Consider the following 27,177-nt stretch of genomic DNA (forward strand, 5'->3'; position numbering starts at 1 on the left):
ATAACCTTTTAAAATACATTTAAAGGTCCAAACTTTTCCTGAAGCTGTCCGTGGGCCAGGCTGGACGAGCTGATTTTGGCCCCTGGGCCTTATTTTTGACCCCCTGTGTGGGCTGATGTAGCTGGATCAGATCAATAATCTCAGAGGTGCAGACTCCAGCGAGTTCATCCATGTGATTTGACCCAAATTTAACAGAAACGCCAGTTTTCCCTGTTGTCCATCACTATTTACAGTGTTTTCGAGTCTCCGTGTGACGTAACTGTCACGCTCGCGCTCCAGGTGAGTTTATCTGTGTGGATTAATGACCTTTACGCGGAGAACCGGACTTTCGTTGCTGGCTTCCTGCTCCGGCAGCTCTGAGCACGTGACTCTGTGCTGTGGGTGGAGCTTGAGTGGCGCAGGAGGAGGAGGAGGACTTCCTCCCGTCGCTGCTTTCTGTTTGAGCGCCTTCTTGTTGTTGTTCTGGAGTTTGGACGGACTCGACACTCTGACCTGAGCCGTCATGGAGACGGACAGCCTGCTGTCCGGCAGCCTGGACGGAGCCTCCGGGGAATATGGCTCCAGGACCGGCTCGGAGCGCGGAGGGGCCCCGGGCAGCAGGAGGATGTCGTACTCGGCGTACGGGGACTCGAGCGGCGTGGACAGGGAGCCAGGTGAGGCTTTAAGTTTGCAGGTGTGGCAGCGAGCTGGGAAAAGTTGTCATGTTGTGAGTACCGGGAGTCACCGGATCAGCTGATTTACTCAGGTGAGCGCAGGCAGGTAGTTTTAGGCTCAAACACGCCCACAGCTGCAGAGTCACACACAGCAGTTTACAGCAGGGCTGTGAAACATGAGGCTCGGGGGCCAGAGCTGGTCCACTAGATGTCTCTGAAAGTGCGACGCTGATGACTTTTCTTTATTGTTTTAGTCCAATCTTATTCCCGGTGTTTGGATTCGCAGCGTTACTGACGAGAAGGGAAAACTCAAAGATTGAAATGCTGTTGAACAACTGAAACATGTGAAAGTACTTTTTAAAGTTCACCGCTGTGCAAAAGTCCTGAGCCACTGCTCTTTTTAAAATTGATTGAATTTATTGAAACGTGCAGACAAACATATGAGACAGAAACAGAGTTTTTCTAAAAAGGCATATTTGGTGAGAGCAGCTTCCTCCTTCAGCTCTCGGCCGTCTCTGTGAGGACCTCCAGGCTGAAGGACGCTCACAGCTCTCCTTTGGATGTTTCCAACACCGAGTCAGTAAAGCTGAGGTCTGAATGTGGATCAGACCTGGTCCTGTGAGCGTCCTCCGGTCCTCGTGTCATTTTCATTCCTCAGCCTTTCCTCCCGTTTCCCTTCATTAAGAACGTTTCCTGATAGCCGCCGTCCACCGAGACGTCCTGGCGAGGCTCCAGTGAGCAGCAGATAGATTTATTAGGCGCCACACTTCTTCTTCTGTCCTCCACGGTGCACTTTTCTTAACGTTTTCAGTGTTTAGTGACTTAACAAGTGAATAAAAACATCCCCTTGAAAATGGTCAAGTACAAGGAGTGAGGATGAGGATGAGTGAAGAAGCAGCCCGTGTCCAAAGAAAGACTTTCAGAAATCTGCAGAGCTGTTGCTTACAGGACCGTCCGGCTCCTTATAAGCAAGAAGGGAGAGGTGGCTCAAGACTTTTGCACAGTACTGCAGGGTTTTATTGGTTCAGATTGTGCTGTATGAGTCGGGCACGCCTGGTTGGAAGGCTTAAAGTCTGTCCTGTGGTTATTCTCTACGAGTGAAGACTGCTGATGGTGTCTGAACGAGCAGCCTGTGTCTGAGGCTCACGTGTTATTAGATCTACCATAGAAACTAACGATGTATTTACACAGATCTTTAGTTATTGTAATAATTAGGCAGCACAAGTTTTCACCAGTTATTAACTACTTCTCTGCCTTGCTGGTTATTCGGTGTTTGGTGACTGTGCGTGCTGGAGGGAAACAGGTCGTCTGTGAGTGACTCTGAACTGTGACGTGTTTGAGGAAAACTCAGAAACACCAAAGAAGAAGAAGCTAAATGACTCAGTGGATTCACTGATGGAGGAAGCATCAGATTTTACATTTAAACTCAGATTTCCAGAGGGTGGAGTTCTCCGTCAGTGTGACGTGGAGGACGTTCCAGAGGAAACTCGCCTGACTCAGTCTCAGCCTCGTTAAACTCAATAAAATCAGGAGGGTTTTTCTGAAACCACCAAACCTGCAGACACTTCCTGTTTTTATTTTTATTTCACTACAAATGTTCAAAATATTCTTTTATTTTTTTCTTTCTAGACTCAAATTTATATTTTCATGTTCAAATGACTTCAAATCAAAAATGAAATTTCACAGAAACTTGAAACTGAAATGAGTTTTTTTTTTTTACACCTTGCTGCTGCTGTGTGTGTGTGTGTGTGCGTGTGTGTGTGTGCGTGTGTGATTACTGGAACATGTGTTCATATAAAACACACACACCCTGTGTGTGAGAGAGAGAGAGCAACCGTTTAAAGTGTTGTCCTGTTAGTTACACCCACCACAACCACCCCAGTGACACATTCTGCTGTGATGCATCGATCAGCAGCACTCGGTGTGTGCGTGTGTGTGTCTGTGTACGTGCTGGATGGAAAGGTCAAACTTGATCACCTGACAGCTGCTAAACTGTCGACTCTCTCTGCATCTCCTCATTGTTTCTGAGCTTCTGTCCAAACCTGCAGGTTCAGCACGTGAGTGAAACGTGTCGCAGGTTTGAGTCCAGAAGCTCCGTGCAAACCTGAACCACGTCTGACCGAGGCTCTCACGGGGCCGGACACTTTGTTTCTGATGATTTTTGTCCACAGGAAGTAAAAGTTTCTCTGTGTTGTATTACACATAGACTGTATATAAAAGAAGGACACACGGGCCTTACTGACACCTGTTGGTTTGCGTTGGCACCATGTTTGTTGGTTAAAGGTGCACGTTTTCACTCTGGTATTAAATACGAAGCTCCTGTGCTTCCTGTTGTGGTTCAGCTGCCCTCCCCCCCCCCCCCGCCCCAAACGTTTCCTTTCTACTCTTCAGGTCGTTGTATTTCACTCTTTTCTCATCATCCACAGGTGACGAGGAACTCTACATCCAGCAGGCTGTTGTGTTCATCGAGGACGCCATAAAGGTGAGAGAACAGATCAAATCCTCCACTCTCCTCCTCCTCCATGATTCCTGCACTGTGAGAGCTTCTGCAGAGCCTGCAGGAAATATTGTCCCAACTTCTAGACAAAATAAAACAGATTATTATTGTACTGAAGTATCTTCCTGATTACAGTACCGCTCCATCAACCACCGAGTGGATGCAGGCTCCCTCCGCCTGTATCGATGGTACTACTCTGGGATAATCCAGTGGTGAGTAGCTCAAACTCTGCTGGAGTTCAGAGCAACCGCAAAATATTTACATATGGAACTTCTGACCTTTCACCTCTGACCTCTGTCCCTGCTGCATGCAGTCGTGGAGCTCCAGACATTTACACTTTCAGTTATTTCCACACAGCAAATGCAAACTGTACTTTTCTTATTCAGGTCAGCTGAGACACTCACTGGAAACAGCTGTTCAACTGCTCGTTAGCACAGTGATCTAATCAGCCAATCATGTCGCACCAACTCAGTGCGTTTAGGCGTGTTCGACACGGCGAAGACGACCTGCTGAAGTTTAAACTGAGCATCACAATGATGCAGAGATTAAAGGTCCAGTTCAATGTCAGATAATATTTTCACGGCCTTTAAGATGTGGTGGATAAATACAACAAAATAAACGACCCGACCGAGACATAAATATATAAAAATCAACGTGAATTCACTGTAATTGTGTAACTTTATCAGCAGCGTCCTCCTGAAGTGCACCAACAACATTGAGAGTAACATCCTCCTCTCTGCCCCTTAATGCTCTCTGGTCGCTATGGTAACGCATAAATATTTATTTCAAAATAAGACACAACTACAAAGATCCCGGGAAACGAAGTTAACGATAAAAACCTTGAAAACCATAAATTTCACACCCGAACCACAGTGTCCCACGGTGTCAGACATGTCCCACAGTGTCCCACGGTGTCACAGACATGTCCCACTGTGTCCCACGGTGTCACAGACATGTCCCACAGTGTCCCACTGTGTCCCACAGTGTCACAGACGTGTCACACGGTGTCACAAACATGTCCCATGGTGTCCCACGGTGTCACAGACATGTCCCACGGTGTCCCACAGTGTCCCATGGTGTCACAGACATGTCCCACAGTGTCACATGGTGTCCCACGGTGTCACAGACATGTCCCACGGTGTCACAGACATGTCCCACGGTGTCCCACAGTGTCCCATGGTGTCACAGACATGTCCCACAGTGTCACATGGTGTCCCACGGTGTCACAGACATGTCCCACTGTGTCCCACGGTGTCACAGACATGTCCCACAGTGTCACACGGTGTCACAGACATGTCCCACGGTGTCCCACAGTGTCCCATGGTGTCACAGACATGTCCCACAGTGTCCCATGGTGTCCCACGGTGTCACAGACATGTCCCGTTGGCTCTGAGTGTCCTGGCTCTTTCCGTGGACGCTGCTTTAAAAATAGCTGGTCCTATTCTGAGCTGTGAGCGAGAGCGTCGAGACCTCAGATCAGTTTTCTGACGCTTTAAAGAGTCACAGTGACCCCAGCGGGGGGAGGGGGGGGTTCAAGTTTACAGGCGAAGCTGAAACAACAGAAGTGTTCACATGTGGTCTCCTTACCAAATGTTAAAATAGAAAGTTTGATTGATTGGTTGGTAATTTATTTCAACATGTGAACAATATACAAGTACATTTAGAAAAGAAAATAAGAAAGAAAAAAAAATACTATACAAATTACATACAAAAAAACCAAAAAACCAAAACGTTCTGATTCATTTACATGTTGAAAGGGAAGAAGTAAACACTTATTGATCCCACCTCTTTGCCATAAATTATCAGTTAATATTTAGTTGCTTCCTTACTGATATCATTTGTAATAAAAACAGTGAACAGATTTCTGATATCCTATAATATCACATCATGATTTTTTTTAAATAGAGACATTCACTTAATTTCAATATTTTCCTTTTCTTTATAGTTCGAGAAGATCATATTTTTATAACTCTTTTTGAACAGTTTTATGTTTGGACGTTGCTTTAATTCCATATTCAGACAGTTCCACAGTTTCACTCCATGAACAGAAACACAAAAGCTTTTTCTTATAGTACGGATGTTCCCTGTTTTGAAGTTACAAAAACCCTTAAATTATAACTTCCTTCTTTCAAAACTCTGAATATTTCCTGGCAGTTCTTTATTTTTTGCTTTGAATAGAATTTGTGCTGTTTGGAATTTCACTCGATCGTCAATTTTCAATATTTCAGTGCAAAAATAGTGAGTTTGTACGTTCCTGTAACCTGCACTGTGGATGATTCGAGTTGCTTTTTTTTTTTTTTTTTTTTTTTGAAGAGTAAAAAGTGAATGTAATGTTTTATAGTTGTTGCCCCAGACCTCTGCACATTAGCTTAAGTATGATGAAACCAGTGAACAGTAGAGAATATGAAGTGATGTTTGTCTAACACCTGCTTTGCCTTGTTTAGTGTTGCAATGCTTCGTGATACTTTGGCATGAATATATCTTACGTGAGCTCTCAGTTAAGTTTTTCATCTGTTATTACAGAAATGTATTTTCACTGACTCTTTCAATATCAACACCATTTATTTGAATCTTTGCATTTGTATTTAAACGACTATTTCCAAATAACATAAGTTTAGATTAGAAAGTTAATCCAAAAAAGGGAAAAATGAGTGAATCTCCGAGCGAATGAGGCCGTGTGGGAACCTGAGAACAGCTGCTGCTGATTGGTTAGCAGCTTTTTATTAAAAGTCAAAGTCATGTTTCTGCTTCTCTCAGCCACAAATGAAGAACTTGTTGCCTGTAGTGCGACAGGCTGAGGATTGTAAAGCATGCTGATCATGTACGACCTGCAGCCCTGCCTGATGGTGCAGGACGAGCTGAGGATCCGTGTTTGTGCTCTAAAGCTACACTGATGATGTTTAAAGGTCGCCCTGAGAGTGCTCGCGGTGTTTCTGTGAGTTTAAAGAGCCCTCCTCTCTCTCCGCCTTCAGGGGTTTGGGTCTGACCATAGCGGCGGTGCTGCTGCTGGCCTTCATGGAGCGCCCGTCCTCCTTCTCCATCTCCTCGGACCCCCGGCATCGCTCTCCAGCCTGGCAGCCTCCCTGCGGCCTCACCGAGAGCATCGAGATGATCTGCCTCATCATCCTCTCTGTGGACGTCGCTGTTAAGGTGAGCGGGGAAAACCTGGGAGAACACATTAAATCAGAGTGAACTTTCCCATCGATCCGGTTCTGGATGAGTTTTTTTCCCGCAGAGCTATTTGATTGGCTGGGAGGAGTTCAGGAAGAGCAAGTGGCTGATTGGCTACACGGTGGTCATTTTGATCTCTGTCATGGACTGGGTGCTGTCCGTCAGCATGGTGTGTGACGAGGTGAGGATCAGTCCAGGTTTTTTTTCTGCTATACAGAAAATACAGAAAGGTCAAAGGTCAGGGGACGTAAACGTAAACCTGTCAAAATAAAGTCCCGGGTCGATGTTCCTTCCTTCTCCAGAAACTGAGGGTGCGGCGGCTCCTGCGGCCGTTCTTCCTCCTGCAGAACTCCTCGCTCATGAAGAAGACGCTGAAGTGCATCAAGAGGACGCTGCCGGAGATCGCCAGGTATCCCAAACATGTCAGCCTGTTTTACGTGCTCTGCTGTTCAGGAAGCACAGCTCACACATCCTTTGTGTCGCCGCGTTAAATCCAAACGAGTGTGAGCAGATCTCAGAGTCTGACCATCGCAGAATAAATGAAAGATCCAAAGAGGGTTTGTTGCTGGGTGTCAGCTGACTGCCAGGAATGAACCTCGCCTGCTTCACCTGCGAGCTCTCAGACCGCCACAGCTCCTCCTGTGAGGTCAGCCGGCACAGAGCGGCACGCTGGTCGGTATTTTCTGTGATCTGTGCTGAAACTAGAACGAAACTCTCACTCGGTTTGTTATTTCTAATTTCACTTCTGACTCGTTGAATAAAAACGCCGCCGCAGACATCAGCAAACTCTCACTTCTGTCGCTGCTTCCTCAGCCTGTGGCCGCGAGCTGCTCACCGAGCGAAGCGGCGACTCCAGAACGAATAAATGATTGCTCACGTTTTGCTTTTTACTGTGACAGCTTCATTCTTGAAAACCATAAAACTGGATTTTTGCCTCCGTCTTCCTCCTTTGAACATTTGGTGCCGTGTGATTGGCCCACACAGCTGAGCTCCCACTGATGATGCTGCTCAGTGGGCACGCAGGGAATCCTCAGTCTCAGACTACGTCTGTTATCATCCTGAAAACAGGATGAACGTGATTAATACTCAGTTTATGATGAGGAAATATTTAAAAGGACGACACTGTGACCACAGGTCAGTGAACGAGACGGCGTTTGAATCGAGGCTGATTCACTCTACGAGTCAGAGCGTCTCCCAGTATGAGTGTCAGCTGATGATGATGATGATGATGAGCTTTAATCAGAGTTTAGGAGCAGCTGTGGGTCAAAGGTTAAACATCGTGTGATGTCTCTGCAGTGTCATCCTGCTGCTGGCTCTCCACCTCTGCCTCTTCACTATGATCGGCATGCTGCTGTTTGCTAAGAATGAGGTGAGTTCAGGTGTTCATGAACACGCTTTGTACAGACGTGTGTGTGTGTGTGTGTGTGTGTGTGTGTGTGTGTGTGTGTGTGTGTGTGTGTGTGTGTGTGGACACACAAAGTAGTTTAAATAAAATATGACACTAACCTCACAGCAGCCATAATGCTAACCACATGTGCTCAGGATTTTTGAAATCATATCCCAAAACTGGAGCTCCGCCTTCTTTAATGGTCTGTTAGTACAGTGACCTCACAGCAGCCATGTTATTGGTCACATGATGTCATTAAAAGGCTCCAACAGGCCCCACTCTCTGGAGTTTCTGGGCAGAGATATTTAATATATATAACCGGATTTATGCCTTAAAATTAGAGCCGGATGGTGTACTTGCAGTGCTAGGCTGCTCCCTAACCTCATTGGCACTCAGACGTCCTCTTCAGAAAGCCTTAATGTTTGGCATGATTGTAGCTAAAAGACTTATTCTTAGAGCCTGGAAATCACCATCTCCTCCACTGTTCAGGGTTTGGCTACGTGAGATGAAGCTTGTTTGTATATTGAAGAGGTTCGTTATCGTTTGGCTGACACCCATTTTAAGTTTGTCGAAATCTGGGGCCCTTTTCTCAATCATATTAATGGGAATTTAACATAAACTTTAACCTATTTGACTGTACTTTGTGTTTGTGTGAAACTGCACCTCTGCCGGACCCTGGTTCCTTCCTGGACATGTTTCCCACATCTTCCGGTCTTGGTGAACTCTCTGTTGCCCTGTCTAACCTCACACAGGAGATCGTCTTCTTTGGACAATGGTGTTTCTTTTGATCTTTTGATTTGTACTGGCTAACTGGTGTATCTTTATTTATTTATTTATTTTTTATTTATTTTTATTTTTTATTGTTTTCCCTTTTCTTTCCTGTTTTCTTGTTTGTTTGTTTTTTTGTTGCGTTTGGTTTCTGTTTTTTCTTTTTTTTTTTACTGTGCTTAAATGTTATTGTTTTTGAATCTTATGTCCTTTGTCTGGTGTGCCGTTATGTAACTTTGAACTTAAAATCTTATAAATAAACATTTAAAAAAAAAAAAAAAAAAAAAAAGGCTCCAACAGCACAAACACGACGCAGAGGTCCAGCTCAGGTGAAGCTAGCAGCTTCAGCCGCCTGTGTCACCGTCCACCTGCCAGTCAGAGAGGCCACGCCCCTAATAATGCAAAATCAGTTTAAAGAGTTGAGTTAGAGAAACGTCCTCCCCCCGTGCAGACGTGACCCACAGAGACCAAACAGTTTGTGTTTCAGGCTGTAAACGTGTTTATTTCTGCTGTGAAGTTTAACATGGGAGTCTATGGGGCCTGACACTGCTGCCCCTGCTGGACGTCAGAGGAACTGCAGCTTTGGTGTCGGCTCATCGCTCCATGTCTGTGTTTGTGCTCAGGACCCGAAGAAGAACGGCGAGTGGGAGTTACACTTCAGAAACCTGCCGAGCTCCCTGACGTCTCTGCTGGTGCTGCTCACCACAGCCAACAACCCTGATGGTACACGATCGGTCGCGCCACGGTCACGCCACAGTCACGCCATGGTCACATCATGGTCACAGACAGTTTAATGTTAATGCCATCATCTTTTTCTGCTGTGTCACAGTGATGATCCCCGCCTACTCCCTAAACAGATGCTACGCCATCTTCTTCGTGGCGTTCAGCGTCATCGGTAAGCAGCTGTTAGTTGACCGCAGCATTGACGTGTTTGACCGTCAGGCTCAATGTTTGTCGTCCCGCAGGAACCTACTGTCTGATGAACCTGCTGACCGCCATCATCTACAACCAGTTCAGGGGATATTTGCTGGTGAGTCACACATGACTGAGCTCTTCCACTCTTTGCTTCAGGGATTTATTTTGACTCAAGACGTGGCGGCGGCTGCGCCCAGCTGGAAAAGTGGGCGTGTCCACGAGCTGTGATGTAAGTTTTGTGTTGGAAACGGGGAAAAACAAGCCTGGAGTGTGGGAAGTAGTCACGTGGAATGGGCGGAGGGCGACTTCATCCTGTGAGGTAATGCTCTCGTTACGAGAGGCGGCTCGCGACCTCAGGCTGCCGACGCCTACATTTCCCACAATGCACAGCACAGTCTCACTATGGTTTGTCAAGCACTCTTTAATCTGCTGATTCGTGCTCTTGGATTTTGCTTTTTATTCACAGAAAGGTCTCGTTTGTACTTTTCACACTTCACTCGTGTTTTCTTCCACTGCTTCCTTTCGTGTTTACTCATTTGTGCAGCAAACGGGACTCTGTAGGTTTGGGTCGGTGGTTCAAACTCAGTTTCAGTGACGACCACACAGGAAGCGAGAATCAAGGGCCGCGCAGATCCATCGTTTATTCATTTGTCACGTCGAGTGTGGCTTTAACGGCCTTCACAGGTCTGCATGTGGACCGCTGCACGCCCACAACCACGTCAGCTCGGCAGCTGCAGGACGTTTGATCCAAACTGTGAAACTTCCTCCAACACCTGGAGATTTGATTTCCTCCTCAGCCTGACAGGTTTGCAGTTCTGTTGTCACCTCATCGGGCGGCTGGTGGGCAGGCTGAACACGGGGCCTCAACAATGACGTCAAACTGCGTCTCCTCTCGGATAGTTTAGTAATTCTGTGTTGTAGAACTTGTTCTTCTGGATTTGTCCCAGCTGAAGGTTCTGCTGCAGCAGCAGCGCTGAGCCACATCACGTGGACTAAACTCCAAAAGCAGGATTTGTTTTATTGTGAATACGCGGCTCTGTCTTTACAGGTGCTGCAGGTGCGCCTGTGCAGACCAAAGCTCAAAGCTTGATCAGCAAGCCAGACTTAAACTCCAAAACTGTCCTCCTGCTGAAACATGCATGTCAGCAGCTGACTCTAATGCAGGACGATGCATTGTAACCAGCAGGCCCTGCTGCACGCTGCAGAGCGCCACTCCCCACATCTGTAAGGTGACCTTACAGATGTTTGCAGTTTACATCCTGCAGAATCACGTGTTTACTCATCAGTTTGTAAAGTAATCCTGACTCGCTCGCTGTGAGTCACACGTCTGACTCCAGCGTCACACAGGAACAGCAGGAGGACGATCGCCCTCACAGCCCCACACGAGGCTCTTGAAACGCCGCTTTTTACAGGTGAGTCAGTACTGCCACCTGCTGGAGGATCAGAGGCGTCTCAGTGGCCTTTAAAGCTGCAGCGTTCAGGCCGTTAAGTCACCTCATCGCAGAAACAAAGAGCGGCAGAAAAATCCCACAGACGACCTCAGACAGGGAAGTCTGCACGTTTGCGTTTTGATAGCGAGCGTCCACGTTTGTCTAACGCGCTCTGAGCTTTGTGCCGTTAAGCTGCAGCAGAGTCGCCGTCAGAGAGCTTCACAAAATCTTTCCGCTGCTGCTTTTGTCCAGATGTCGGTCCAGACGTCATTCCTCAGGAGACGACTCGGGATCCGGGCAGCTTTCCAGGTCCTCACCTGCCGGGGACGGGCTGCTGGGTAAGACTCGCACAAGCCGGCGCAGTTTTGTCATCGATTCAGAGGAAACGCTTCAATACGAGGAGTCATCTCACACACACCTGTCTCTGTTGTAGGGAGCGCGCTCGTGTCGACGCCGTGCTGGAGGTGATGTCCAGGGTCAAGATGAAGAGATACTACAGAGCAGCCATCACTACGGTCAGAGCACGCACACACACAGGCAGACACACACACACTCACATATGTCTCCTTCACTACATCCATGAACCTCCTCTGAGCTCTTCCTCTCCTCCTCCTGCCAGCAGCTTCATCTTCGTCATCGTTGGTCCGATACATCCCCTCTCCCTCCTCTGCACACGTGCAGACCCTCTCAGCCTGTCTCCATGTCTTCTTCCTCCTCAGGTGGCGCAGCAGTACGAAGACGTCGGCTTCATGGATCGAGAACAGTTCACCAAGATTTTTGATGAACTGGATAAAGACTGCATCAAGGAGGTAGAAGCAGGGCCAGACGTGTTCAGCCTTACATCTCTGAGACTGTGTCTGACTGTGTGTGTGTGTGTGTGTGTGTGTGTCTGTGTGTGTGTGTGTGTGTTTCAGCACCCTCCTCTGCCTCAGTACAGCTCTCCCACCCTGCAGAAGCTCCAGCTGATCTTCAGTCACTACTATCTCATTTTGTTTGGAAACGCTGTGGCTCTGGCCAACGTAGTGTGTATATGTGTAAGTAACACACAGACACACACACTCACTGAGCGGGTCAGCCTGTTGTAACATCCACTCTGTGTGTGTGTGTGTGTGTGTGTGTGTGTTTCAGACGGTCCTGGTGTTGAACTCTGAGAAGTCCACAGCAGAGAGAGACAACTTCGTCTTGGAGGTGAAAACAGTCGCACTCACTGTGTAAATGACTTAATGACATCATGTGACCAATAATATGGCAGCAGTGAGGTCACTGTACTAACAGACCGCCCGTGAAGGCGGAGCTCCAGAAATTCTAGGCTTTTATTTTGAAGGTTAATGATTAGCATTAGCAAGTATCTGCTGAGCTGCTCCTGAGGTCCGACTGTCACAAGGAGGTGTGGTCAGGTCTCACTGCAGGTTGTTTTGGATGCGTGGCTGCAGTAAACTCACTGACAGACATTTGCTGCCATCGCTGAAGTCGACGTGTTATCAGCATTAATCTAAATCTGCATTTTTAAGAGACGCTAAGTTAGTAAAGTCACACTGCAGGACTTTGATCACAGCGTCAGAGTTTGGACTTCCTCTGAATGACTTATTCAAACTTGAGCATCAGCAGTGACGTGACTCTCCCTGATCTCCCCTCAGATCATCAACCTGTGCTTCATCCTCTACTACCTGTTTGAAATGTGTGTGAAGATCTTTGCGTTCGGCTGGCGGGGCTACCTGTCCTACAGGAACAACATCTTCGACGGCTTCCTCACCGTCCTGTTGTTGGTAACCAAACTCGTCTGATTAACGCATCAAAGCTCAAGTTTTGGCAGTTTGCCGTCTATTCTCCAAATCTATGACATCGCAGTCAATGATTGGTCACTTTCATTAGTAAGGACGCTGTAGGAGCCACACTGGGAGGGTAATTTGTGTCCCCTGCTTCCTTTCAGGCCCTGCAGATCACCATTTTTATCACCTACAGGCTTCCGTACTCTCAGTGGTGAGTTCATGTCTGTTTCATTTTGTGCCGTCTGTGTTTCTGTGGGAGGAGTCTCAGCGGCTCTCTTCATGTGTAACTTCACACCTGGAGCTTCAAACACACTCTGATCAAACATACAAAGACACGCGTGTTTTAGAATCGCTGACCTCTGACCGCAGGGAACCCTCCGCTCACGGCGTGCTGTCGCTGTGGGAGATGATCCGTCTGGTCAACCTGCTGATTGTTTTCCGCTTCCTGCGCATCATCCCAGACATCAAGGTACGATCCCCGATTCAAACATGGCGTCTGTCTTTGACGAATCACAAACACTGTTTTCAGTTTCACGTGGAAGGTCAGAGAGAAAAATATATAAACGCTTTTATGTGACAGTCAGGTCAGCAGGTGTCTCGCTGCTTCTTACATCACCTGTTTCACCATCGAGCTTCATCGGCTTTTCAAAAAGTGAGAACAATCCAATCACGGGGCGCTCGCATAAACTCAGGTTTTACTAACAGCAACACAGAAAACAGAGAAACTAAGAAAACGTCCCAATCAGAGCAAAACCCGTCTGAGTCTGTCTGTGCAGCTCCTCAGTCCTCCAGCTCATCGAAGTCCAACGAGCTCAGAAACAAACGCGTCCGGACGTCTTTAACTTTCTTAAATATGTCAAAGGAGCTTGCAAAGAAAAGCGTCTGGACTTCTTTAAGTTGCTTGAAGACGTTTCACCTTCATCCGAGAAGCTTCTTCAGTTCTAAGGTCAAATGGTGGAGAGTCCCAGATTTAAACCTAGTGGGAGTTTCCCCCCACAGAGGGACAAAAGGACCCCCTGATGATCCTCTAATCGCCTGAGCCAAGGTGTGAAACTGGGTGTGGGTCCCAATCAGCCAGACACTTTTCTTTGCAAGCTCCTTTGACTACGATGACCTGGATGACTGAGAACCTTCACAGACATTTCTTAAATACGTTTCTTCAGTTCAAAGAGCAGCGATTGGTGGAGAGTCCCAGATTTAAGCCCTGTGGGCGTGGCCAAGAGGGCCATGGACCCCCTGTGGATCCTCTACCTCAGCGGTAGGCAACTCCAGGCCTCAAGTGCCGGGGTCCTGCAGGTTTTAGATCTCACCCTGGGTCAACACACCTGAATCACATGATTAGTTCATTAGCAGCCTCTGGAGAACTGCAGGTTATGTTGAGGATGTGTTGGTAATTTAGCCATCTGAATCAGCCGTGTTGGATCAAGGACACATCAAAAACCTGCAGGACATCGGCCCTCGAGGCCTGGAGTTGCCCACCCTTGCTCTACCTAATCACACGAGCCAAGGTGTGAAAACGGGTGCAGGTCACAATCAGCCAGGGTTTCAGGTGAAACCTAACCACACCCTATCATGTGACTTAGTGAGGTCACACGGCCCAGGATGCGAGTGGGCGTGGCCACATCTGTGAAGGATCTCAGACTAGTTTCAGATGGCACACAGTTGGTGTCATAAGCCTTTTGACTCGTGTGAAGAAACACCAACATATCACTGCTGTGCTTCCCTTCATCGGCTTCCAGTGCGTTTAGAATTAAATTCAAAATCTTTGCCTTATAAAGGTCACCGGACTATTCGTCTGACCTGTTGCAGCTGTAGACGCCCTCTAGAGCCCCTCGATCAAGCGATCAGCTGCTCCTCACATAAGTCTCAGCTGCTTCATAGAGGAGCTGTGATCTACCTCTCCACGTTAGAAAGACCCGACTGTCACTCTTTTTAAATCTTAAAACATATTTTTTACTCTGGCTTTCAAAACTGTGAGAGTTAAAACTTCTTTTATCCTAATTTTCTTTTCATTTTCTTACCTGTCGTTGTTTAACTGTGACTCTGTGCAGGTCTTTGGTCAGCTGCCTTGTTATTAAACGTGCTTTAGAAATGAATGAAAGCATCTGTCGTCTCTGTCCAACATGTGGACATCGGTGTGAGGACGCCACATGTTGGACAGATCACCGTGTGCGCTGTGAACGACAGCAGAGAATCAACAACAGTTTTTATTGATTTCAAATAATCGTTCTGCACGCGGCAGCTTTAAAACATGAACTTCCTGCACAGAGGAAACAGCAAACGCAGTGACTCCTCCCACTCAGTCTGCACGTTGCTCTGTCCTGCAGCTCATGGCGCTGGTTGCCAGCACGCTGTTGGACCTGGTGAAGAACCTGCGAGCGTTCGCGGGCATCCTGGTGGTGAGTGACGTCAGCGCGGGCGGGTCAGCTGATGTGCTGTGACTCTAAAAGCTGCTGACGTGCTGTTTGCGTGCAGGTGGTGTACTACGTGTTCGCCGTGTTTGGGATCTGGCTCTTCGAGGGCGCCATTAAACCTCCTGCGTCGAGGTAAGAAGTCTTGTCGTGAGCGTCTGAGCTGAGACGTGAACTTGGACGTGTCGATGAATAAATCCTAACGTTCAGTTTTGTTCTGCGTCAGCGTGCCGACCAACACCTCCATGGAGAACATCACCTCCAACTTCAGCGTGGCGTGCGGCACCTACGAGCAGCTCGAGTATTGGCCCAACAACTTCGACGACTTTGGCGTGAGTCACACCTGGATGATGTTTTCTTTCAGTACGCCGCCTCACGGCTCCGTTAGACGCTCGGGGTTAAAATGGCGATTCTGTCCTTCCTCCCGCAGGCTGCCGTCATCTTACTCTACGACGTCATGATCGTCAACAACTGGCAGGCGTTCATCGACGCCTACAGCAGATACACCACAGAGTAAGAAACATCAGCCCAGCGGCTGAATGATGGTTACCAGGGTGATGATGATGATGATGATGATTTGTTTCCCAGGTGGTCCAAGATCTACTTCGTGTGTTGGTGGCTCATCTCGTCGGTCATGTGGGTCAACTTGTTCGTGGCGCTCATCTTAGAGGTGAGAGACTCGCTCGATGCAGGCGAGTGCAGACAGACGGACGCCGCCTGAAGCAGGTGTCGGATAAGAAGGTCGGCAGGAAGTGAGAGAGCGCCAGCTGAAAGTGTCAGGGCCGACTCGGCGTTCTTAATCAGAAAGAGTCTTTAGGACATCCTGATAATAACGACATTGAAGTATATGAGAAGGAATCTGCGGCGTTCCCGACTGTGACGCTTCTGTAGGAAACCTCAGAAATGTTGGACGTCCTCGTTTCGTCAGCTCAGGTTACGCAGCAGCAGCAGTTTGTTTTAAACGAGCTTCTCTTCCTGGTGACGATCAGACCGGCCACGTGTCCCGCTGGGATCTGCACACGCCGCTCGTAAACGTTTGTTCGCGGTTTTCCAGTTTTTTGCTCTGACGTCTTTCTGTCCTCACAGAACTTCATCTACAAGTGGGACCGCAGTCACAGCTGCTCTGTGGTGGACGTGGAGAGGATCAGATATGAAACTTCGGTTCAGCTCATATTCAGGTGGGAATTTGTTATTTGTTGAATTTCAGTGCTTGACAAACCCGAGTCGGCGCTCACTGCCCGCCGTGGGTCCCGTGTCTCTGCAGGGAGCAGATCCAGGAGCCCACAGAGGAGGAGCTGGTGTGCCAGCTGCACCAGCATCCACACTTACAGCTGCAGTGGTGACGGCAGCGCCCCGCGAGGCTCTGCCGCCAGTTCGTTTTTAACTTCCTGTAAAATATTAAATGCAAAACGTCCGCTGAGTCAGCGGGAATCCCACTCTGAGTATTTCCAAGTCAAAGCAGTGACGTCCCGTCCTGAGGAACACCTGCGCTCATTTAAACTGAGATCACAAAAAGCTGCAGCTCGCGTTTAAACGCTGCCAGAACAAAGCTGACGCTGAGCTGGAAGGTCAGACCCGACGGCAGCGCGAGTCCATCAGATTTGCATGCAGACAAACGGCCAATCAAATCCAAGAACACCGTCTCATCAAACCGGCGCTGTAGCCTCCAGGAGACGCGCGTCTCCGTTCACTGCAGTCGTGTTACGCAGCGCACGCATTCACCACCAGGTTTACTTCAGACTTCAGTGTGAAATCCTCGCAGACGCGCTCAGGTCAGAGGTCAGAGGTCACTTTAGGGAAACACAAAGGTTTAAAAGCCGCACGTTTGCTCTGCAACGCTGTTCATTCATGGAGTTCAGGGCGGAGCCAGAGGCTGACACCTTTCACGTGTTTGATGATGACATCACAGGTCACTGCAGGGTCACAAACGCACGTCTTTCTACTCTTTCTGAGCCAAACATCAGACGGAGACGTGTCTCCATCGCTGCGAGACGCCGAGCAGATGGTGACGACTTCTGGGCTGATCTGTGCTGTGAGTCCAGCAGTGGAGATGACAGGAAGCCGCGTCCCCACGCGTGGACAGAGACATCAGCGCTCGGGTTTTTGTGAAGGTCCAAGTGTCTCAGATCTGTTCTAAGAAAGAAGGGAGACGTCTGGATGCACAGCAGCTACGGAGCACGTTTATTTAATCTGCACAGAGACATGAGCTGCAGGGGCCGGCTCGTCCCACAGCTCCGTGTTTCCTGACTGTCTTAGCGATGCCGCCATGATTTCTGCTGCATGTGGCGTTCAGGGCGTGCCGAGGCTTCAGACGAGCGTTCTGAGAGTTTAGTGGTGCAGAGCTGCTACCTCTGAGGGTAAAAAGGGAAAAACTCACTTTTTGTACAAATGTCCCAGAAACAGATTTGAAATAAATATTTTTCTGAAACTCAAAGACGTCTCGTGTTTCACTCCATCAGCTCGCTGTAGCGTGCAGCTCAATGTTTTTATGTATCTCATGACACTTATTCAGTAATAACAATTATTATTGTGATGATCTAATGATCCTGTAAAATGCTCTGTGTCTTTGCTGCATCAGTATAGTCAGCATCTACCTGCAGCTTCCCAACTCTGATGTGTTTCTGTAAACGTCCCCTCCACCCTCTCTGTGAGCTCCACCTGCTCTCACAGAGAGGGTGGATGTAGTAAAATGGGACAAAGAGCCTCTGCTGCTCAGTTTTAAATCTCTTTAATGTTTGCACACGAACAACGAGGGCTCCAGTCTGCACAGAGACTGAAGAACAAATGTGTGGAAGCGATCCGGCCTCAGGTCTCACAGCAGGAGGCAAACCAGAAGAGTCCCTCAGACGGGGGTCTGTAAAAAAGAAAGACAAGTACCCACGGGGGGGTACGCAGGCAGCACAGCGCTGCTTTGAGCTGCTGTGGATGAAACTGTCTGCAAACACTTTTCTAACACAAAGAGAAACTTCATACTGCAGTGTGACTGCAATAAAGTCTGCTGCTCTCCCTGAAGCTCTCAAACATCTGCTCCAAACTCAGCAGCCGCTCCACGAAGATCTGCTGCAGGTTTCTGTGGAAGTGTCACAGCAAAGCTCAAGACCGTCACAGCACGGAGCGAGATCAGTGAACGAGAAGGACGAACGGAGCTTTAAGAAACAGGAATAAGAAACAGGAAGCAGCTGATGCAGAGGTGAAACGGAGACTGTGACAGTGACGTCATATGTTCACAATAACGAGCGAGATGATAAAAAACAGGAAACATTTAAGTTTAATAGATAAAATAAATAAAACTGCGATAACCGGAAAAAATGTCCGAGAACTTTTACTGTTGAGCAGCAGGGGGCGCTGTGCGCGCGCCAGCGGCCGCTTCAACCTCTAAAAACGTGACGAAGAAGAGCGACGCGGAAGTGAGCCGGGCAGTGCTGAAAACACGCGTGTCGTGGAGTTTCTTCGTGGATCCTCAGAGGAGAGGCTCAGGTCTGCGACCATGGAGGGTGAGTGAGCTGAGCGCGTGAGCACACACCTGGACACGCACTCGGCGGGAGGAGGGGCTCTCTTCCGGTCCGAGCCTCGTTTCTGTCCGGTCGGTTGCGTCTCGGGGGGGGGAAGGGGCGCGTTACCTGAGGAGAGGCTCGCGCGTTATCGATTGTTAATGTGACGTCATCACTTTTGAGTAGCACGTGGAGCCCTAAACAACGTGTTTACATCACCATTTCCTCCTTAATGCAGCTGTGCTGACCACAGAAGCCCCGCCCCCATTTACGTGATCAAAACTCTTGTTTTTCTGTAATGAAGCTAAAACTGTTCCAGCTGTGACCAGCGGAGGAGGTGGAGGTCAGGAGGGTCTCCACCTGTGTGTGGAGCGGTGTCATCCATCATCCACTCGTCAGCCTCCAGCTGTGACAGGTGTGATTACGTCACAGGCTAAACTTAGACTAAACCTGTTTTAGTAACTGCAGGGAAGGTAATCAGAGAACAGGTGAGCTCCACCTGAACGTCTCCACCTGTGGATTCATTCAGGTCACAGGTCACCTTTCCAAACTCAGAACACTCCCACGGCATCGTGAGAAAGTGGGCGGGTTAGACGCTTGCGCAGCGCCGAGTTACCTGATTCATGAAGGAATCGAAGGTTCTGCCAAACTGACACAGAAGCTTCATCTTTTTATTTTAGTCAAACACTTTTATATGTGTCCCCCCTTTGGACGTGTGCCCCCCCCCCCCTTGAGGCGTGTCCTCTGTCGTCCCGCCCCTCTGTGTGCTTCACGCCTCAGTGACCGTGTCTGTGTCCTCTCCACAGAAGGTCTGGTTCGAGCCCCGATTCCTCGTGAGCTGGTGGACGTTCTTGGTGTTGAGGTAAGCGGACGCTCGGGTGCTTCATCCACGCTTTGTCTGAAGAAAGCGAGGAGGTTTTGTAGCTCCGCCCTCAGGGTTTAATGGGACAGCCAGTAACGTCCTTTAGATAAAAGTCAGCAAACAAACGTCGTTCATGTTCTGTGCTGAGCGATGACGTCACTCGTGCTCTGCCAAACACGCTGTCGTGACTCTTTAATAATCACTTCTTCAAACATCTTTGTCAGCCTCAGAGCAGCTTCAAAGCGAAGGCCTTCACCGAGGCGTTCCTGAAGAACAGCCTCCAGCAGCCCAGACGCCACCACCTGCAGAACATGCTGAGCCACAAAGCCGTGATCCTCGGCTACAGCCGGCCCAAGAAGGAGCGGAGGAAGAGCGCCAAGGCCCGAGGGCTGAACGCACGGCAGAAGAGGGAGCTGAAGGTCTTCCAGATCAAGCCTGAACACCAGAGGTTGGTGAGAAACCCTCCACCTGCTCCTCCTCCTGCTCCTCCTCCTGCATCGCTGTCTTTGTCCTCCTCACTGCAGATACGAGCTTTTCCTTCCTCTGCATGAACTCTGGAGACGCTACATCATCGACCTGTGCGGGGGATTGAAGCCGACGAGGTAAATCGGCGTCCTCGACAGCTGCTTGTCCAGATGTTTGTCCAGATGTTTGTCCTGCTCTCGCTGAGTCCTCATCCTGATGTTTTCACAGCAATCCACAGGTCGTGCAGCAGAAGCTCCTGAAGGCGGATTTCCACGGAGCCATCCTCACAGGTACTCTTCTTCTTCGTCGTCGTCGTCTTCGTCTTCTTCTTCTTCTTCTTTCATTTGTAGCAGAAAACTCAGGAATGTAAAAGGTCAGTGTTCCAGGCGTCCTGTGCCATTCCCAGTCATCGTTCTGGTCTGAAATGAAGTTTGAGGTTACGTGGTCACGTCAGTAAGTCTGCTCCTCTGCGAGCGCCATGAGTCCCAGAGGTGCTGACCTCTGGAGCCTCGAGAGGACGTAAGAGCAGCTGCAGGTTTTAGTGCTGCCCTCCTCTGAAAGTGCTCTTTAACTCACTGCTTTCCTGAGGACACGAGTCTTCTCAGGAACATTGTTGTTCTCAGATGTTCATCTGCATCTCAGTTTTATTCTTTTATTAGGAAATAACCACGTGAACAGCTGCGAGCACGCTCTGAGCACGCTGCGAGCACGCTGCGAGCGCGCTGCGACACCTGAAGCTCCTGGTTTCCTTCTTTACTCTCCAAACAGGCCGAGTCAGTTTTGATGTTTAGCATGAAAACATCTGGAAGTTTAAATTGATATAACATTTACTGCAGCAGCATGTTTGAACTGTTTGAGCTGCTTACTGCAAGCCTCTTTGCAACCCCCCCCCCCCAGCTCCTGGTTTTCCTGCTGCTGCACAGACTGAAACCTACTGACGCTCGTGCAACATGACCGTCTGTTCTTGTCCCCGCTGCAGTGGTGCGGTCCAAGTGTCCGTCGTACGTGGGGACGTCTGGGATTCTGCTGCAAGAGTTCAAACACGTCTTCAAGATCATCACCAGAGACGACAAACTGAAAGGTGAGGAGTGTGTGAGTCTGTCCGTGTGTTGGTTTGTGTGGATGTGGTGGGCTGACTTACAGATGAATACGATGGTGTAATTGTTTGAATGTGGTCTGGAAGAGGATGTGTTACGGCTGAAGACAGGAAGTGAAGGTGCGTGTGCAGCAGTGAATCTGCTTCATCAGATTGAAACGTGGTTTCCTGCTTCGGCCCCTCAGTGATCCCAAAGAGGAACAGCGTGTTTGCAGTGGAGATCAACGGCTTCGTCTCGCACATCTACGGCAGCAAGTTCGAGTATCGAGCCAGCGAACGCGCCGCCAAGAAGTTCAAAGTGAAAGGAACCATCGACCTGTGAGAGCTTACAGCTGCTGCCCCCACAGGCCGTCGCAGGAACTGCAGGCGGCGAGTAAATGCCCCCCCATCTGCTGTTACATGAACTGTTATGTAAACCCTGCAGCTGGTTTGGCAGAGCGCCGGGGTTAAAGAAATGGAACGCTTCCTGTAAACTGATCCCAGCGTTCCTGCTGCGAGCCGCTCGTCACGTCTGAGTTTATGTTTCTGTAAAGTTTTCTTTTTTATTTAAACAGAATAAAATCATCGGCCTGTTATTGGTGTCGACCCTCATTAACCTCGCCAGCTGTTGTCCCGTGGACGCACAGCTGCACACGTCAGTGTCTGCTCTGCTGCTTTCACCAGGGAGGAGGTCCCGTGTGGTCGTGGGAAAGATTGGAAGCATTTTGTGTCTGATGTCGTGACAGCTGCACCGGTGACTCGCAGGAAAACCTGCTCGACAGCATTCAGGACGGTTTTTATTCTGCCGTCTGTTTTTCTGTGAACCTGTGGAAAAGTTCATGAGGGGACGTGGACTGACATGATCATTGTTCCTAAAAACCACGGGCTGGATTCTCTCTTAACCTCCTGGGACCTGGCGTGCACATCACAGTTTGGGTTGTTTCGACTAAAATACAAAATGTTGCTGCTGTTCTATCAAAATTTGAAACAAATGTCCTCTTATGTGGATCTCATTTTTCTCAGAAACACAAATCAGGTTAAAAACAAAAAATGAGGTAATTCTTTGAGACTTGATGAAAGTAAAAACAGCACAAATAGCAAAGAGAAATTACAAATGCAATGAAAGAGTTCGTGTCTTAGGAGGTTAAAGGTGCAGAAAGTTTCCTTCTGCTCGCTGCAGCCCATGATCGTCCCGATGTCGGAGCAGAGCCGTTCACGTTTTCAGGGATTAAATGAATGTAAACATCTGGAATCATTATTGGAAGATTCTGTTTTTAACAGCTGGTGTCTGATTCTTACATCTTCCTTTATAGAGTTTATTTGTTTATTTATAAGGAACCCCATTAGCTTCCACAACAGTGGTTGCTCGTCTTCCTGGGGCCCAAACCATCAAATACCACCAAATAAAACGTTACACAATGAGTTGGACGCAAAATGTCCACATAATTTGGCTCTTACATCCACAATAAGGTTTTACAATTCTGAAAATGTAAACATGTAAATATTAAAAATTATAAAACAAAACAAAACACTCAAACAAGAACAACAACATTACCCTCTTACAATTTTTACAAATAAATTAAAAACTGCTTAAATAGGCTTTTAGGTGATTTTTAAAATTATGAATAGAAGCCAATTCTCTGATTGCATAAGGCGACTTATTCCACTGATGCTCTAAATATAACAGTTTTTCAAAAAGTTACTTTTAACTCGAGGAGTTACTAAATTGTGGTTAGTTGAGAATCGTGTATGATTATGTATTTCATCTGCTGTAACTGAGCATAAAAAAAAAAGTGTGGTGTGTTTTCCAGTGTTGCTTTCTTTAAAAATACAAGTAAGCCATAGTATAATTTAGCTTGTACAGAAAGCCAAGAGAGTTTATCAGAGTACATCAGGTGACGTCTGTACTCGGGTCCTGATCCTAAACTCTCAGCTGAGTGTGACACAAAGACGACAGGCAGGATTTTCACGTTTGTGTCAGGCGCCTGAGGGGAAAACGACTAAATCGAGATGCTTTTAAAACATAAAGGCTGAATAATCCGAACAGCGTCAGTGGCTCTGTTTTTAGCTCGACTGACCCCTCACCTCCAACCAATCACAGCAGATGGCCCCGCCCCTCCCTGAGCCTGGTTCTGCTGGAGGTTTCTTCCTGTTAAAAGGGAGTTTTTCCTTCCCACTGTCGCCAAAGTGCTGCTCATAGGGGGTCATATGATTGTTGGCTCCCTATCAGCTAACTGTGAAGCTTGTACATGACAAAAGTTTGAAGGTATAAAAAGAACTTTGATGTTTGTGACTGAAGCGTTTGGCCATCACGCGTCCTCGCCGCCTTTCAGAGCTGCTCGTGCACGTTTGCGAGCTGCAGCCGTCTCTGCACAGTCAGGCTCGTTTCACTCAGCTCAGATTACTGACCCAGATCAACACAGTCCAGACCTTCAGGTTTGTGGCACGTGTGTCCTGTTTACAGTAAAATACATTTACAGTGTTTCTCGCTGGGAGAGACTTTCATTTGAACCCTTGACCACAGAACGACTTAGCAAGAAAGTGTGATTAAGACACATGAGATGAGATTCCACTTCTCTTTAAACACCATCACGTCAGGTTTGAATGACTCAGCTGTTGTGTTGTGTCACTGATGTGGTGTTTGTGTTGTTGAGCGTCGCTCAGCCGAGTCGATGTTATCAGGAACCTGTTATGTTTCTTTCTGCAAGGACGAGTTAAACGTAATTTAATATTGCTCAACAGAAAGAAAAGTTTCCTTCACTCTTTGTTCTGTGATATAAATAAAGCCAAAACTTCATCACAGCCATCACCTTTAAAAAATGCAAATACCTCCAACTCCTAATAAAAAAAATAATAAGATGAATCCACGAAATATTTTAAATGTGTTATATATAAAACTGCACTAGTTCATAAACGTAATATTACAAATTGAACATCCACACACTGGTGATGGCAGCTACATTGTAGCCACAGCCACCCTGGGGCGCACTGACAGAGGCGAGGCTGCCGGACACTGGCGCCACCGGGCCCTCTGACCACCACCAGTAGGTAACGGGTGAGGTGTCTTGCCCAAGGACACAACGACCGAGACTGTCCGAGCCGGGGCTCGAACCGGCAACCTTCCGATTACAAGACGAACGCCCAACTCTTGAGCCACGATCACCTCTACTGTTATCTTTAGCCAGCTAATCATCAGCTGTCACGTCTGATCTGATCAACTAGTTGTGGCAATATTGGAAATAAATGAGCATGTCTATGATCATATATGGAGAGAATGCCAAGAGTGTGCAAAGCAAAGGGCAGCTGTTTTAAGAACTCTGAGATGTAAAACATATTTCACAGGTTTTTGTTTATAAAATTTCATTTTATGAACATAAAGAAAAACCACTGAATGATACGGTGAGTTCAAACCTGGTAGTTTACATAAAACTCATTATTTATTTTTAATGAATTAACTCTAAATTTATGAGTTTGCATCCACTTTGTGAAAGATGTGATTAAACACTATTTGATGTATATATTTTAATATTAATATGTCCCTGAGCGTTTGATCACTTGCAGAGTTGACATTTTTAAATACTACTAATATTTCGTCCGCCTACAGTTTCTTTCCTTTAAGTCGTGCTGTGACGTCGTGCTCGTGCTTCTGCAGACGCTCACTTTGTGGAAAGGATGGAGTCCCCTCATAGAGCTGCAGGGCGCTCTATCACTGCTCCCAGAGAACACGATAACATGCACACAAGGTTCACATGGGCTGGCGTCCTGTGAACTGTAGGTGCAGCTGTTAGAGATGTGAGAGTCTTCAGTCGGCGATTTGTTTAACACACACAGGTCGGCCTCGGCGCACCACGATCCTTTGTGCTTTTGCTTTACGCTCAGTGTTTCATGGATCCTGAAACACACTGCACAGCTTTCCTGTTCTTAGACACCAAAACACAAACTGAGACTTTATTCACCACAAAAGTTGAGAAACTCCTGCGTTAAAGCAGCCGAAACTGGAAAGAAGCCAAGTGACAAAATAAAAGAAGAGCTTCATGAAGTGTGACAGAAAACAAAGCAGGACATGACTCAGCTTCAGATACACAGCATGAAATAAAAACTAAGTGGAGAATGAGTGAAGGAGGCCTGCAGAGTCGCACACTGTGCAGCTGTCTGTGAAGGTTCTCAGTCATCCAGGTCATCGTAGTCAAAGGAGCTTGCAAAGAAAAGCGTCTGGACTTCTTTAAGTTACTTGAAGACGTTTCACCTTCATCCGAGAAGCTTCTTCAGTTCTAAGGTCAAATGGTGGAGAGTCCCAGATATAAACCTAGTGGGAGTTTCCCCCCACAGAGGGACAAAAGGACCCCCTGATGATCCTCTAATCGCCTGAGCCAAGGTGTGAAACTGGGTGTGGGTCACAATCAGCCAGAGTTTCGGGTGAGTTCATTGTGAAACCTGGCCCCACCTTATCATGCGAATTCCTGAGGTCAGATGGCCCAGTGTGTGAGTGGGCGTTAAGGCGTCTGGGGAGGGAACTCAAAACTGGATTATAGATGGCAGAGAGTTGGTGTCGTAAACCACCGCCTCTGTTCAAAGATGGTCGCTCACAGTGGACATAGATGTTTCTTTCACTCCTCTTTCAAACCATCTGTCCTCTCTGTCCAAAATGTGAACATTGGCATCCTCGAAAGAGTGACCTTTATCCTTAAGATGCAGATGGACAGCTGAGTCTTGTCCTGTGGAGGTGGCTCTTCTGTGTTGTGCCATGCGCTTGTGAAGTGGCTGTTTGGTCTCTCCAATGTAGAGGTCTGGGCATTCCTCGCTGCTGTACAGCAAACACCACATTGTTAAGTCTGTGTTTTGGCGTTTTGTCTTTCGGGTGAACCAGTTTTTGTCTGAGTGTGTTGCTGGGTCTGAAGTACACCGGGATGTCATGCTTGGAGAAAACCCTCCTGAGTTTCTCTGATACACCGGCTACATAGGGGATGACAGTGTTGTTGCGTCTGTCCTTCTTATCCTCCCTCGCTGGTGTCTGATCTTCTTTTCTGTGCCTCTTTAAGCACATATCGCTTTTACTCTCAACAAGCAGCAGGTGCTGTAACGCAGTCAGTTCGTCTTTTACTCTTATGCTGTTTTGTGGATCACAAGGTTTAAAACTACTTATAAACACACACAGTAACTCCACCAGAGTGCCTATTTCAGGTCACTTTTGCCGGTCCAAGCCCGGGTAAAGGAGCAGGGTTGGAATTGTGACATTAAAAAAACAATAATTGCTAAAAGAAATTTAATTTGTAGTTCTAAATAAATTCTAAATGCATTTAGGACGTTTTTTACTCACTTTATGTCTCGTCCACGATGTTATTTCTCTCCCCAACAACGTAGGTTACAATTACATTAGCATGACCAATTATGCAAATTAGGCGATGACGTCATTTAGCGACTTCTAGCGACTTTTAGGACAACCAATAGCGATTTTCCTTACTGAGGAGTTGGCAACACTGAATGTGATGCATGAATGTAAAACTATCCGGTTGTTAAGTGATGACGTGACGAATCCTACTTGCGGGCCTAAAGTAGTCTGCGTTTAATATGCTTTTGTGTTGTTAACATGTTTAATGTTTTGTATTTTCTTCTATTTAATCTCAAAAAGCTCCTAAAACAGTCAGTGATCACTGTTGACCTCCCTCGGCTTTTATTACCGCTAATCATTTATTTAAGCTCAGTTTTTAAAACCTTAGCATGTAACTACAGCCCAGCCCATGCAGCAGTATATTAATGACTAACCTCGTATTGTGGATGGATTATCTCAGTTGTTCTCCTGCTGAAGTTTGGTCCTTTTACAGCATCCTGCCATGCGATTACATTTGTTCCTGACCACCGAGAACACTCACGTTAACTTTTATCGAGTGGGAAAAAAGTTAGCTTCTTTATATTATGCTAACATAGCTGTGTCGCTAGCGGTCACGTAGCACATCATTATATAGCAGCTAGCCAAACTTCAGTAACCCTACAAACGTCACTGCTGTTTAGTTTTCTGTCTTCATTTATGTTGGAAGTGATAACAGAGCTGTACGTTTTAATTTGTTTCCAAAACCCCGCAGTCAGGACATGCTATATTGTATTTAGATGAAGCTAGCGAGCTAACTTCCTGCTAACTTCTAACTCCGTTAAATGTCATAAATTCAGTTTTCATGGATGCCTGGATGTTAAACTCAATTGTTACACCTGGTAGAGCAGAACGCTGATCATTTTATTAAAGATGAAAGACTTTAGACAGTTTTGACTCTCAGTAATGCCACAGTGA

At 47.4% G+C, this 27,177-nt stretch overlaps 2 protein-coding genes across 2 annotated transcripts; both read left to right on the forward strand.

Annotated features, from left to right (window-relative positions):
• The first annotated feature begins 393 nt into the window (after window positions 1–393).
• tpcn2 (two pore segment channel 2) lies at window positions 394–18,363 on the forward strand. Its single transcript, XM_085160535.1, has 25 exons — window positions 394–653; window positions 3,080–3,135; window positions 3,286–3,362; window positions 6,123–6,300; window positions 6,386–6,502; window positions 6,624–6,730; window positions 7,618–7,690; window positions 9,100–9,199; window positions 9,306–9,371; window positions 9,442–9,506; window positions 11,074–11,159; window positions 11,255–11,336; window positions 11,541–11,630; window positions 11,736–11,855; window positions 11,950–12,009; window positions 12,459–12,587; window positions 12,752–12,801; window positions 12,960–13,059; window positions 14,918–14,989; window positions 15,066–15,136; window positions 15,228–15,333; window positions 15,432–15,514; window positions 15,590–15,671; window positions 16,088–16,179; window positions 16,266–18,363. Exons 1-25 carry the CDS (start codon window positions 503–505, stop codon window positions 16,342–16,344), a joined length of 2,292 nt encoding a protein of 763 aa, XP_085016661.1. The 5' UTR covers window positions 394–502; the 3' UTR covers window positions 16,345–18,363.
• A 17-nt stretch (window positions 18,364–18,380) lies between these two features.
• Window positions 18,381–22,566, forward strand: pop4 (POP4 homolog, ribonuclease P/MRP subunit). Its single transcript, XM_085160849.1, has 7 exons — window positions 18,381–18,495; window positions 19,299–19,354; window positions 19,579–19,802; window positions 19,879–19,956; window positions 20,048–20,109; window positions 20,799–20,900; window positions 21,101–22,566. The coding sequence occupies exons 1-7, from the start codon at window positions 18,489–18,491 to the stop codon at window positions 21,235–21,237; spliced, it is 666 nt and encodes a 221-aa protein (XP_085016975.1). The 5' UTR covers window positions 18,381–18,488; the 3' UTR covers window positions 21,238–22,566.
• Window positions 22,567–27,177: the final 4,611 nt, after the last annotated feature.

Source organism: Neolamprologus multifasciatus, chromosome 1 (assembly GCF_963576455.1).
Source record: "Neolamprologus multifasciatus chromosome 1, fNeoMul1.2, whole genome shotgun sequence".
Taxonomy (NCBI): Eukaryota; Metazoa; Chordata; class Actinopteri; order Cichliformes; family Cichlidae; genus Neolamprologus; species Neolamprologus multifasciatus.

What these genes read in the sequence shown, in the direction of transcription:
- tpcn2 (XM_085160535.1), top strand. Translation starts at nt 503, where the DNA reads ATGGAGACGGACAGCCTGCTGTCCGGCAGCCTGGACGGAGCCTCCGGG. An exon ending in CCAACGTAGTGTGTATATGT is followed by an intron (nt 11,856 to 11,949) that starts GTAAGTAACACA and finishes TGTGTGTTTCAG; the next exon opens with ACGGTCCTGGTGTTGAACTC. An exon ending in TCGGTTCAGCTCATATTCAG is followed by an intron (nt 16,180 to 16,265) that starts GTGGGAATTTGT and finishes GTGTCTCTGCAG; the next exon opens with GGAGCAGATCCAGGAGCCCA.
- pop4 (XM_085160849.1), top strand. An exon ending in ATCAAGCCTGAACACCAGAG is followed by an intron (nt 19,803 to 19,878) that starts GTTGGTGAGAAA and finishes TCCTCACTGCAG; the next exon opens with ATACGAGCTTTTCCTTCCTC. An exon ending in GGGGGATTGAAGCCGACGAG is followed by an intron (nt 19,957 to 20,047) that starts GTAAATCGGCGT and finishes ATGTTTTCACAG; the next exon opens with CAATCCACAGGTCGTGCAGC.